Here is a 14,699-nt window from a genome sequence, read left to right as displayed (position 1 = left end):
CGGTGAAGTGGCGTCGTGTTGCAGAAAGGTGTGGGCGCCGGGCGGCTTGGCCCCCTCCACGCCCCCTTGTTCTCGGCGATGTCTTTCCACACCCTGGCCATACCCTAAGCGCTCGCGCGCCGCACATAGCACGGGCAGGCGCGTGGGGCCGATGTACGGGGCCGATGTAAGTGTAGCTTTCAAAACATCTATCTGAATCTGAAACCACTATACAGACACGATTCAAAGAAACACGTCATTGCGCTTGTCAAAAAGGGAGGGAACTCCATGTAGACAAACCGTTTGTCAACCAACGTTAGTAGCCAGAAAAATACTGAGAAAACCATTACCTAAATAAATAGTAAAAAAGAGTACTATATACCATTTTCCCTAGCTGCTAGAATACAACACATGCTACCATTTAGCAAGTGGCAAGAGAAGAAAATAAAAGGATACTGACAGATACTCCATGCATGATACTGATAAGATGCTTCTCAACTTGGTTAACCAGCTCTGCCTGCAAAATTGTACAAGGAATAATCAGGGTTCCACCTAGAAGTGTTTCTATGAACATGAACTGGGTAACAAGTAGAGCTAGAGGGCAATAAATTTTATTACGTTCAAGTCTGGTTCTCTGCGGAAACGTCGCCTGCGTGCATCCCTCATTGGAGGAGTAAGCCCATGCTTGTACTCAACTCCTTCTGGAGCAGGATCATTTTCTTCTCTTACCATAATCATCTGTTTCAGTTTGTTTTTCAGTGGACGATTTGAAGATACGAAATTTAATAAATAAACAGGTGACATACATTAAACATGCACTTTTACCTGACCAACATCAGCAGTTTTAATAGTACAGAAGCATCATATATTTTGTATGACTCCACCACAGCAGGTAGATCCAAGAGAGATGCAGGAAAGCTCTCATTACCGATCATAAATGTGTCATTTCTTCCATCCTCTGTAGGAACAAATATCTCATCAACGCACAAGAAGGGAACAGTTCAAAATTTCGATTCTTAATACATATCTAGTCTAGCGTAGAGTTCAAGTTATATGCTCACAAATAAGAGGGACCATAGTGTTTCGCTGTAATATCCAATGAATCACATATAATCTTTGCCTCACTCTGAAGCTAAAAATTCCAAAAAAACAAAGTCTCAAGCTAAAAGCTTCCAATAAGGACTTACCATGCCCAACGTGAAATAGATTTAACTCTTTGGGGTCATACTTAGTTACTGATCTTGAGTTATTTCTGAGACTACCAACAACAATCTAACTATTTCATGATTTCATCTGAATCAGAGAATGTGCTGCATGAAGCATATGTGAGCCAAGTAATGCTCCCAAACATCTTATGTAGGAGAAGAGAGAAATCATTAAACACACGGAAACATGATTTGTAAAGTACAATTAACAAAAGAATGAAGCACAACACTTGGATTCCTAATTTTTGAATTATTCACCATTAAATTATTACATCAGCTGCTAAATATTGACCAATGCATCCCATAGTAAATGGATCTTCAGTACGTGATTAACATCAAGGCTTATCTAAAGGTAAAGCAATCAGATTGCTGAAACTGCTACCTTGAACCAGAACACAAGCTTGGAATGTTTTGTTCAGATTTGCTTTGACTGTCGATTATGAAAAAACCCTATTATTCTGATCGACTAACCTATAAATACTTAAGCACTTCAAGGAATTTCCAAATGACTAATCTCTTAAATTCACAAGCAAGCTGATCCATGCTAAGTCCATAATCCCAACGCCAATTGAATAATAAACCAACAGTCTAGCACCACACATAAACCTATCACCACAAAGTCTGGAGCAAGCGCCTTGGAAGCCCCCACATACAACCTCATGCGTCGCCAGCGCCTTGGAAGCCCCCACATACAACCGGTTACCAGCCTCACGCGTTCCCAGCGCTTGGAAGCCCCACTGCACCTCATTCCCGAGCAGCAAATTCATGAACCGCGGTTTCCGAAGGGGCTTCTTGCCACACGCTAGGTTTTCGGAGAAAGGGGGTAGGATTCGAGGATGAGAGACGGGGAAATGGGGTAAACTAACCTGAGAAGGAGAGGTCGAGGGAGGCCTCGTGGGGGTTGGAGGAGGAGGCGGCGGATTCATTCATGAGGCGCTCGATCCGCTCTGCGACGGATGGCGGCACGCGGAGGATGAACTGCTCCTCCATCGCAGTCCCAAATCCACTGGGACAGTGCATCGAAACTTAGGGATCTCTTATTACTCAAGCGAAATAACACTAATCCGGAAGAGACAGTGGGGAACAAGGAAAATAAAGGAACAAGAACTAAGGGAGCAAAGCAGATCGAGAATAGGTAAGGCCGGAAGGAGATAAACTCACCGACTCACTGTTCGACACCGTTCACGACACTGATGACGCAAAGCCTGCCCTCGGATGCCTTGAATACGTTGCAGCTGACCTTGGTCAGTTGGTCCTGGATCTGACGATGAGCGCACCTAACCTTGGTCCTGGATCTGACGATGAGCGCACCATGCAGTTCCCCAGGACGGTGCCCGTGGTGGGGAAGTTGAGGGAGGTCGTCGACGCTGCCAAGGTCGTGGCCGCGACGGGGGCGACAAGGCACGCACGCTGGGCGTGGGGATGGAGCATGGAGCAAGAGGTGGAGGGAGGAGGGTGCGGGAATGGGGATGATGGTGTTGGACGAGTTGCCATGGATAGAGGAACGTGTGGGGATGAGGACGGCTCTCATCGCAGACAAGCTCGCCGGCTGCATCACCGGCCGCACGGGGGCATCGGTGGCGATATTCTCCTTCGGCGAGTTACGGGCGGGCGATGCGAGGAGGGTGAAGCGATGCGAGGCTGAGGCGGTGTCGGTTGCAGCTGCGAGGGAGGTGGGGAGGGGAGGGCGGTCGAGCAAACGAACGGTGCAGCGGGCGCGAGGGTGATGCTCGACGAACGGACGGCTGAGATTGGCTGAAGGCAGAACGCAAGGGGGCAGCCTACCCCTTGCAGCCTTAATAGGTAGTATAGATTTTGATAGTTGTTTAATTTTTGTGGGTACGGGTGACCCGATGGGTAACCCATACCCACATGGGTATGGGTATGGGGGTAAATCCATACCCGCCAGCGTATATGGGTAACCCGGTGGGGTTATTTTTGTGTCGTGGGTATGAGTATGGGGTAGTAATACCCGGTGGGTATTTACCCATTGCCATCTCTAAATAGGACGGAGATCCTCTAGATAAAAATGTAAATAGAAATAGAAAGAGTTGGAGAGAGAGGGTGGTAAATAAACTATAGCAAATCGAGTACAAGTCACATGTCACTCCCCAGCCAAGAACGTGCGCCACCCGAAGCCATGGTGGCAAAGGAATATCCCCCCTCCAACGATGGTGCGGGCCGCCCGAACCACGTTTTTCGTGCCTCCCTTCTTCAGGTCAAGTCAATCAAGTATATTTCCTGCGTGTTGATTTAAAGGGTGTTTGGTTACATCCCGCTAAAATTTAGCTCATGTCTCATCGAATGTTTGAACCTGCGTTCCGGGTATTAAATGTAGTCGGATTATAAAACTAATTTGTCAGCCGAAAATTAAAAGACGAGACGAATCTATTTCAGTTGGTTGGGTTTATATTTCATACTCCTATTTAAAAGTCAAACGCTTGATGTGACCCGGACTAAACTTTAGCAGGAGCAACCAAACACCCTCTTAGGTTGAAGAGAACAAAAGTGCTGTAAAAGCCAGCGGAGGAAGCGCGGAGGAGGCGTCAGCGTGTCGCTGGCAATCGGAATGCGGGAATACGTGGCCGTCCATATCCTCTTGCTCGGTGCCTCCAAACATTTCCTTGTCACCGCGGTCCCGCCCCAGATCTTCTGCGCGCGCAGCTCGGTAACCTGTGTCGAGGCCTCGAGGGATATTTTAGCCCCCATTTGGTATGGCTCATTCTCTACCCGTTTTAGCCGGCTCTAATAGCTTCTTAAAAAAACAGCTTAGGGCTTGTTCGGTTAGCTCTCAATCCATGTGGATTGAGTGGAATTGGATGAGTTTGAATCCCAAACAAGTTAAACTTCTTCTCAATTTTTTCTAATCCCATCTAATCCATGTGTATTGGGAATAACCGAACAAGCTCTTATTATTTTTAGGAGAAGCTCTAGAAAGATTAGAAAGACGATAGCAGCAGAACTCTCTCTCCCGAGAGCAACTCACACACCAATACTAACCCGAGGGGCCGCCGCATACTACCACGTGAGGCATTAGGTGTACAACTCTCTCTCTCCCTCACTTTAATGTAAGGACCGTCCTTAAAACTTAAAAGTATATATAAAGGAGTCTCCCTCCCTCTGTTCTGACACAAACACACTTGTTGTAGCACACCTCAGAGCAATATAACGATCAACGCTGCACCGGACTAGGGTCTTGGCCTGAACCAATATAACCCTTGTGTCTCGGTTTCTAATTCGGATCCTAGTGATTCACCATTCGGAGTGAGTCTACGCTTGCATCGACCACCGAACGCAAATTTATTTTTCCACGGTTTCCAAAACCACGACATGAAGATTATGAGATTATCATCATCTGGGCTCTAAATTATATAATATGGAAATATAATATGGTCGTTTTGTTTACTGGCAGGTTTTTTACGCCGTACTATATAATGTAGACGGATAATAATCCGAAACAAAGAGTCTTAGCGGGTGTTTGGTTCGGCTTCTGGCGGGATTCTGGCCGCGAGAAGCTGAAGCTCCTCCCAAACGCGCCGCTTCGCCTCCCGCTTTTCCCTGACGCGCGTCGCTGAGAAGCCGGCCGACTACGCGAAGACAGAAGCTGTCCTCAGGCCACTTCCGCAGAAAGCCGCATCATTTGGGTAGGGTTCGCACCCCGCTGCCCCTCAGCTCTCTCGTCCCCATCGCTACTCCCATCGCCGCCGCAGCTCTCCTCCCATCGCATCTCCCGCCGCCGCGCGGGTCGTCTTCGCCGGTAAGCCCTGTCATCCATGCCGCCCTTCTCTACTTTCTCGTCCGCCGCCGCAGTCGTTTTGATGGCTCCGTAACCCTTCACAGCGCTAGGGTTTTGACCGCGGAGCGGCAACTCTGTCGTGAACTCCCTCTGCTGTCGTCAACCTGTGGACTCCTCCCCCCCTTTCCCATCTCGGCGTCTACGCAGGTACCATCTTCGTCTCCCCCATCGCTACTCCTATTCGCTTTTCCAGATCCGTTGCATCCCCATGTCTTGATTAGGGTTTAGGTTGCATCTACGTCCTTGGTTAAGATGTTATGCCCCCTGTATTGACTCGTACCAACGTGATGCACAAATGGCATTGAACGATTGTTGGTTACGGTTTAGGGGAATCCATTGAAAGGTGTTTATGTTTGTTAGCGGCCGACCCAATAATACATTTCAATAACTGCATTCTAGTAGATTCAAACCATGTCTAGTTTTTCAGTACATCAGAACGGATTACCATCGACGTACTAACGTTTATATGTTCTTCAGATTTCCCCATCAACTCGGATTATTCGTCTCAGGATCCAAGATCCAATTCAGCCAAGGTATAGCCCTATTATTTGGTCATGCTTGCTTTCAACGCTTGTCCATGTACTGATTAGGGATTATGTTTACGTTTTTGGGTAATCCATGCACAGTGTGTTAGTACTATTAGTAGTACACACTTGCCTATTAAATTGTGGTAATTGTACCCTACTTTGTTAGCAGCCTAGGCACAGGAAATGTGACTACACCAAATTATTTTAGATACTCCCCATGTCTGGTATACTAACGACCTAATAAATCCACATCAGATGGATTCAGCAGACTCCATAGCCGACAAGGCAATTGGAAGGATGCAAGAGATTTCGGACAAGATATTTTCCGTAGCGAGGGAAACAATCCGTCCTGGACGCGGGTTGACCTCATTTGATGCTACCAAACTTCGTGTAGCTTTGGAGGAGATAGCTTGCATGCTGGAGCAAGACTCTCTGGTGTTGCAAGAGCATTTGGACATCGTGAACAACGTAAACATCCCGGTTGACAGCAGCTATGAACCTTCTAACTTGTCGTCACCACCCCCTTCTGACGACGACCTAACTCCACACTGGGACTTTGCGGAGCACTTCCAAAACTTTTGGGGTGTTGAATATGACTCGGATCAGATGCCTTCGTTTAGTGACAATGATGTTTAAGGTAGAAGGGAGTGAACCTGGGAGTTAGGTGTTTGCATAACAGGGATGAATTCCCTGTGCTTTTGTGTACTAAGGTCTTAGGGAAACAGGGAATAAGTTTGCTCTTTTGGTTAATGGGCTGCTCTAAATGTGTTCTCTGTCCTTTTCTGTCCACTACCAGTTTATTTAAGGTTGTCGTTGTGTAATTAAGCAAATCAGAATGTTAGTACTTATGGTATTACCTGATGTTAATATGGCCAGTATAGTGTTCATCTTTTTGTTCTTCTTACTCCGAGAGCACTACTACGTATGTTGAAAACTATATACTTGTTATGCACTAGATGGACAAGTCTGGCAAAGTGATTGCAAAGTGGGATAGTAGAGCGACAAAAATTTACACAAAAATTTGTGTAGAAGAGGTCAATGCTCGGAACAGGCCACAACAATTTCTAAATGCAGAAGGGTATGCTAACCTCATAAGGAAGTTTAAGGAACGCACTGGTCGCACTTACACGAGGGATCAAATGAAGAATAGGTGGGACGCCTTAAAGCGAATGTTCACACAGTGGAAAACTCTTAATGAAAGGGCTACAGGTCTTGGTCGAGACCCTCATACTGGTTCAATCAGTGCGCCAGATGAGTGGTGGGCCAAGCAAAATGAAGTAAGTAGATCTTTTTTTCCTAGACTAACTATAGTATTGGACATCTAAAACTAGGAACTACCATTTGGTGCAGGCAATGCCAGGTTGTATTATGTTCAAAACAGCCCCCCTAGAGAATGAGGACGCGCTAAAGGTTATGTTTGGACCCATTGTCTGCACAAATGAAAGAACCTTGGTACCTGGCGTCGAGGATGCTATTTCATCTTCTGATGATCATTTGGAAGACATTTTAGGTGGGGGTGAAAACAGCACTCCTGACCCCTGTACAAATGGTACTGGGAAGCGTAAGATGCGTCATGATTCTCCTAAACCAAAGAAGAAAAAAGATTCAAGGGAAGACTACATGAAAAGACTAGTGGAGGCTTTTGAGTCCCGCTCAATGACCACTAACAAGTCCATTACCTCTGCTGACAATGACCCAGTTCGCCTTGAGCTAAAAAAGCAGTTGCAACAAGTAATGGATGATGGATCACCAGAAGGGAGCGAACTACATTTGTTTGCCACTCATCTTTTGATTCAGAAGAAGTATAGAGATGTTTTTGCAACCTTGCAGACAAAAGAAGGAAGAATCGCTTGGCTTCGCAATGCTTACGAGTTAGAAACTAAAAAGAGCACTTAGCTGCTGGACGTCCGACAACACAGGCCTACATGTTCACTATTATCGTTGTTTATGTGTTTTCAACAGTCATGTCGTTTTATTGTTGTGAGGATTAAACTTGTCGTTCGCTTAATGTTCCCTTTCAAACAGTTTTGCAGATATTTGAGTTGAACTTGTATTTGAATAATCAGAGTTGTGCGAGTGTGAACTATGTTTGTCTGTGAACTTTGTGTATTCCGGTCAGAACTGAATAATAATGAATGTTGCTTGTAAACTGTGGTTGTACAATTTTTAGTAATTTACAAACTCTGGTTACATATGAATGTGTCTGTGTTATCTGTGTGCATGCAGATGTCTGACACTTCTGCAGACACATATGTTAATGAATTGGATGACACATATGTTAATGAATTGGATGACACAGATGCAGAATTTGTCGTTGTTGTATGTGCTGTTAACGTTTGGGGCAGGACTTTCAGTCAGGTTCCTAGAAGAGCATTAGTGGAAACTGGTATTCAATGGGTGGAGAGAACGTTGCAGAATAGTAACGACTGCTTCGATATGTTTCGCATGCGAAGAACTGTGTTTAGACGATTGCATGACACATTGGTGGACAATTATGGTCTAGTTCCAAGCCGGGGTGTCAGTACAACGGAAGCACTTGGCATTTTCTTGTGGGCATGTGGGGGTCCACAGTCATTTAGGCAGTTAAGGAATAAGTTTGGTCACTCGTTGGAAACAATTAGTCGCAAGTATACTGAAGTCCTTGATGCACTGTTTAAGATGTCATCTGACATCATTAAGCCCAAAGACCCATATTTCACGGAGATTCATCCGCGTTTGCGAGAGGCGAGATTTTGGCCACACTTCAAGGACTGCATCGGAGCAATTGATGGTAGTCACTTTCCAGCGGCAGTCCCGGCCTCAGAGCAAGCCAAATATATTGGACGGCACGGTTACACTTCGCAGAATGTAATGGTCGTTTGTGACTTCGATATGAGGTTCACTTTTGTTGTCACAGGATGGCCTGGATCCGTACATGACACTAGAGTACTGCAAGATACTTTGATAACTTATGCGGACAGGTTCCCCCACCCACCAGAAGGTATTCAATATATCTGGTTTTTATGACATATGCTATTAATTACTTGGTTACGTATTGAACTTATGTATTTCATGTTTGTGCAGGTAAATACTATCTTGTCGATTCCGGTTATCCGAATAGAAAGGGCTACCTTGCACCTTATAAGGGTCAGAAATACCACATTTCCGAATGGCAAAATGCGAGGCAACCTGTTGGCAGCAAAGAAGTTTTTAACTATGCACACTCTTCGCTACGCAATGTTATAGAGCGATCGTTTGGGGTTCTTAAAATGAAGTGGAGAGTTCTATTAAGTCTCCCTTCATTTTCGCTTGCCAAACAATCGAAGATAATTATTGCTTGTATGACATTGCATAACTTCATTAGAGAGAGTGCTCTACACGATAGAGACTTTGATGAAGTAGGACCTAGTAGCAGCAGTCAGGATGTACCTTTAGGTGAGAGTAGTAGTACCACAGCTGATGAGTTAGACATGAGTGCTTTTCGAGATGCAATTGCTAATGCTTTAGTGGCGTAGTTAAGTATGACAATGTAACGGGACTAATGATGTAATCAACTGCTCTAATTATTCTGTAATGACCTTTTCATCGTTATGGGTTTCATTTTATCGTTTCTTCGAACAGAATCTGCACTTTCACAATCTGATTATCCAAACACGTAGATTCTCACGAACAGCTTTTCTGCACAGCTGGCGAACCAAACACCTAAATTCTAACCACCAGCTTTTCCTAACAGCCAGCTTTTCCCCACAGCCAGCTTTTCAGAAAAGCTAGTCAGAAAAAAGCCGAACCAAACACGCCCTTAGTCCTTAGATCAAAAATAAAGTAGAGATGGTACCATTCCATCCAACCAACATGATAGATATAGGATTGTCCTATCTTTTAAAAAAAACAAGAACTATCTTGACCCATCGTGTCTCTGAACTAAAACACGACCAAAGTCATCACATGATCCGTTCAACGCGGCGATAATTCAAGCCAACAAAAATATATGTTGGTTAGTCCCTCGGTCTTTGGACAAATCCTTTTTATATTTTTTATGTTAATATTTGTGATATCAAACGAGTGTAGCATAAAAATGTACCATTTTTTTTGGCGTATATGCTAATTTTGTAAATTTATGCATGATCTGAGGCAATGCAAGGTAGTGACGTAGTGTTGTGTGGCAGTCGGCGCGTAGATCCGAATGCCGTACTGACCCGGTGTGGGTTGGTATTGACAAACATGGATGGAGCCTCGAGGATACACCTCGATCTTATCTTCCATTAGTCCATGACTCATTTCCGCGTGTGTTCTAACTTATCAATTGCTACCGTGTTTAGTCTCTAAAGACTAATGTTTAATTCCACCGCTTTGTTCTCTTTTAATCTCTAAGTTGTTAAATACAAAAAATAAAATAGTTTTTGTAATTGACAATTTAGATACTAAAATAAAATGAAATAAAGACATTAAAATTAGTCACTATAAATCAAACACTCCCTAAATCTCGGTGCCTTTTTTGCGCATACCTTCTAGGTATGAAATATTGCATGAGACTTTACTGTCGCATTAGGGAAAACACACTTTTCGGACATAGGCAGTAATTTTATTTTTTTTTGTGTTTTTTTTACTAAACACGATACATATACACACTCGTCTTGGGTTATTCGTTGCGGCTTGAAGATACAAACAACACTCATTGCTGCAATGAGCTTTAGACCGTGTTTGGAAATAAAGTTTTCGAATACTACAATTTAAGGTTCAGTGGCGGGAAAAAATTTAAGTATACCTCTACGTAGTATAATATTTAGCACACAACTAATTAAACTGTATAATAAAATACACACCATATATACAGAAGTGGAACATTGTCTAAAATGGGAATAAATTGCTTAAAACATGAGCTATATGGAACTGATGTATTAAACCTTTACCATTGCCATTTTCTTCGCATTGAAACTCTTTATCATCATCTAACTGAGATCGAATGGTTTCCTCTATTATTATTGGTGGGTTGTCCATCTCCTGGTCAACTCCACTCCCATGAATACTTTGTGCTACTAGATACCTGAGTAATAGTTATTCAAATAAGAGTTTGTGACTTTCTTCTGTACATTTTCTCCCTACCGTATTAAATTGTACTATCCTTGTGTTGCTTTATGTCAGGCTATTAAATTTTGTTTTTAAATATAGGTATGCCTTAAGCTATACATAGCCATAATGGCTCCTCCACCCCTGTTTGGAATACTACAGTTTCGAAATGCCAAAAAATTCTCACATCATTTTTACCACAATATTGAAAACTTTAATATGGAGTTAAGTTTCCAAAATTGTGAGACTTTACTGTCGCATTAGGGAAAACACACTTTTCGGACATAGGCAGTAATTTTATTTTATTTTGTGTGTTTTTTTTACTAAACACGATACATATACACACTCGTCTTGGGTTATTCGTTGCGGCTTGAAGATACAAACAGCACTCATTGCTGCAATGAGCTTTAGACCGTGTTTGGAAATAAAGTTTTCGAATACTACAATTTAAGGTTCAGTGGCGGGAAAAAATTTAAGTATACCTCTACGTAGTATAATATTTAGCACACAACTAATTAAACTGTATAATAAAATACACACCATATATACAGAAGTGGAACATTGTCTAAAATGGGAATAAATTGCTTAAAACATGAGCTATATGGAACTGATGTATTAAACCTTTACCATTGGCATTTTCTTCGCATTGAAACTCTTTATCATCATCTAACTGAGATCGAATGGTTTCCTCTATTATTATTGGTGGGTTGTCCATCTCCTGGTCAACTCTACTCCCATGAATACTTTGTGCTACTAGATACCTGAGTAATAGTTATTCAAATAAGAGTTTGTGACTTTCTTCTGTACATTTTCTCCCTACCGTATTAAATTGTACTATCCTTGTGTTGCTTTATGTCAGGCTATTAAATTTTGTTTTTAAATATAGGTATGCCTTAAGCTATACATAGCCATAATGGCTCCTCCACCCCTGTTTGGAATACTACAGTTTCGAAATGCCAAAAAATTCTCACATCATTTTTACCACAATATTGAAAACTTTAATATGGAGTTAAGTTTCCAAAATTGTGAGACTTTACTGTCGCATTAGGGAAAACACACTTTTCGGACATAGGCAGTAATTTTATTTTATTTTGTGTGTTTTTTTTACTAAACACGATACATATACACACTCGTCTTGGGTTATTCGTTGCGGCTTGAAGATACAAACAGCACTCATTGCTGCAATGAGCTTTAGACCGTGTTTGGAAATAAAGTTTTCGAATACTACAATTTAAGGTTCAGTGGCGGGAAAAAAATTAAGTATACCTCTACGTAGTATAATATTTAGCACACAACTAATTAAACTGTATAATAAAATACACACCATATATACAGAAGTGGAACATTGTCTAAAATGGGAATAAATTGCTTAAAACATGAGCTATATGGAACTGATGTATTAAACCTTTACCATTGGCATTTTCTTCGCATTGAAACTCTTTATCATCATCTAACTGAGATCGAATGGTTTCCTCTATTATTATTGGTGGGTTGTCCATCTCCTGGTCAACTCTACTCCCATGAATACTTTGTGCTACTAGATACCTGAGTAATAGTTATTCAAATAAGAGTTTGTGACTTTCTTCTGTACATTTTCTCCCTACCGTATTAAATTGTACTATCCTTGTGTTGCTTTATGTCAGGCTATTAAATTTTGTTTTTAAATATAGGTATGCCTTAAGCTATACATAGCCATAATGGCTCCTCCACCCCTGTTTGGAATACTACAGTTTCGAAATGCCAAAAAATTCCCACATCATTTTTACCACAATATTGAAAACTTTAATATGGAGTTAAGTTTCCAAAATTGTGAGACTTTACTGTCGCATTAGGGAAAACACACTTTTCGGACATAGGCAGTAATTTTATTTTTTTTTTGTGTTTTTTTTACTAAACACGATACATATACACACTCGTCTTGGGTTATTCGTTGCGGCTTGAAGATACAAACAACACTCATTGCTGCAATGAGCTTTAGACCGTGTTTGGAAATAAAGTTTTCGAATACTACAATTTAAGGTTCAGTGGCGGGAAAAAAATTTAAGTATACCTCTACGTAGTATAATATTTAGCACACAACTAATTAAACTGTATAATAAAATACACACCATATATACAGAAGTGGAACATTGTCTAAAATGGGAATAAATTGCTTAAAACATGAGCTATATGGAACTGATGTATTAAACCTTTACCATTGACATTTTCTTCGCATTGAAACTCTTTATCATCATCTAACTGTGAAGCGTCCCCAATCCTCTGGGACTCAAATGTGATACAATTACTAGTCCCAGGAGGCTAGTAAACACATTTATACATCAGATGATTACAGATCTGCTTAAACGAGACAAACCTATAAAGGTGGCGATCAACTTTAAGAGTTGGTCCACAACTCGAGACATATCATCAGAGTGGGGCTGAAGCAGCCCGATATACGCAGCGAAGCAAATCAGCGGTCCAACAGCCACAGGCAAGGTTGGGAACAGTCGTAACTCTTACCCGATCTCCTTTTTCTGAAAAAAAATAAATAAGTAAGGGTGAGTACAAACGTACTCAGCAGCCCACCTTCACCCGCGGAATGGGGAAATCAGATATAATGCATGGAATATCTGGAGCTCAGGATATTTTGCAGAAACAGCAATATTTTATGCAGGGTTGTTTTGTAAAACATTTTGTATTTTTGCAAAGCGCATCCTCTCCAAAAGGAGCAGGAAGTTTTTCAGTATTATAATAAAATCCCCTGGACTAAACCATCCAGGTATCTCAGCAGTTTCCCACTGGTTTTCCTTTTCAAAAATAGCTACTGGACTTCCCGTCCACCATAGCTCACGGCTCAACCGCCGAACCTTTTAAAAACCACTTTTCTCAAACGCACCCTTTTTGAAAACCAAACATTAATTACCATACCATACCAGACTCGTCCATACCAGTGGACACGGACTATTCGAATAGGTTTTCAAACTCTGCGCAGAGGTGTACACTTTACCCACTAGTCCGGTTTCTGCGATCTCACCGTCGTGAGACCCGAATGCCGAATCTCTTTCTTTCCTCGCACGTCCTAACCTTAACGGTTATACCGGAAGGAGTCAGGCCACCACCATGTTCAAACCGGACAAAACATTCCCCCTCCTTATCCTCCCGGTGCTCCCCAGCCTTCATAACCCTGGGGTTGGACCGTACGAGTTCAGATTGAGTGACTGCCCACACAGTCTCGAGTGGTTGTACTTATCATGAGTACAGGTAGTGAAAGATGACAAACCGGTCCTTTTATGAGGGGACAATCCTTCTGCTCACGCCTAAACCAGCTGAGCCAACACCTTAGGCCCTCCCCTAAACCAGGGAGTCCATGATTATCCCACTCACAAGGTGATAAGGGTGAAAACCCTTCATCATACACATTTTGAAAAACATTTTCTTTTGAAAACTCACACCTTTTCTCAAATCATTTGTAACAAATATATCAAGTATTGATTGCGGCAAGCGGCTGGGTGGCCATAATAACTTGTCTCAAAATCATATCATGCATAAAATAACAGGCTGAGGGTTGTGGTTGTAAAAGCATAGGTAATTTATGCATCAAAGGGATCCAGTGAGCTTGTCGTGCTTATCCGGCGAAGGGGGAAGAAGAGCTCGCGGAACTGGCTTCTAGCTCCTGGCGTAGACTTGTAGATCTGGCCTCCACGAGACAGTACGAACGCTCCGATAACTATGAAACATGAACAAGAAAACATACAAACAAGCAAGTATACCAGCAAATATTTAGTATAGTGGTCAGAATAGAGATATATGGATGGGTAGAGTCTTGAGTAGAATCTGTGTCATGTGGTGTTGAGATACTACTAGTGGTGGAGCGGAGGTGCTTACCAGGAGGGTGGACTGGAGGCGAAGCGACACTATGCGTGTAGCCGGTAGAGCGGAGTAACTGAGTGGGTGGGCGTTTGCCTTGGCTGAGGGTGTTGAGTGTGTGTGGAGAGGGAGAGGGTAGCTGGGTGTATTTATAGCTGGGTGTATGTGGTGTAGCACAGTGAAGTTCACTGTTGGTGAGAATAGTGACGAATGAATCGTCTGACTTAGTCTGAACAGAGAGATTATAGGCAGAATATGGGATAAGAGTATTTTAGGAGTTTTCTGGATTATGAACCATGC

The 14,699-nt window shown here is 42.6% G+C and overlaps 1 protein-coding gene across 1 annotated transcript; it reads right to left on the bottom strand.

The window, feature by feature from the left end:
• Positions 1–385: 385 nt before the first annotated feature.
• LOC103627946 (transcription initiation factor TFIID subunit 7) lies at positions 386–2,215 on the bottom strand. Its single transcript, XM_020537596.2, is given in 5 exon segments — positions 386–496; positions 598–717; positions 805–830; positions 833–937; positions 2,051–2,215. Coding segments are annotated over 5 exon segments (501 nt in total). The 5' UTR covers positions 2,205–2,215; the 3' UTR covers positions 386–400.
• Positions 2,216–14,699: the final 12,484 nt, after the last annotated feature.

Source organism: Zea mays, chromosome 5, assembly GCF_902167145.1.
Source record: "Zea mays cultivar B73 chromosome 5, Zm-B73-REFERENCE-NAM-5.0, whole genome shotgun sequence".
NCBI lineage: Eukaryota > Viridiplantae > Streptophyta > Magnoliopsida > Poales > Poaceae > Zea > Zea mays.
This window is presented reverse-complemented; position numbering and strand designations above follow the sequence as displayed.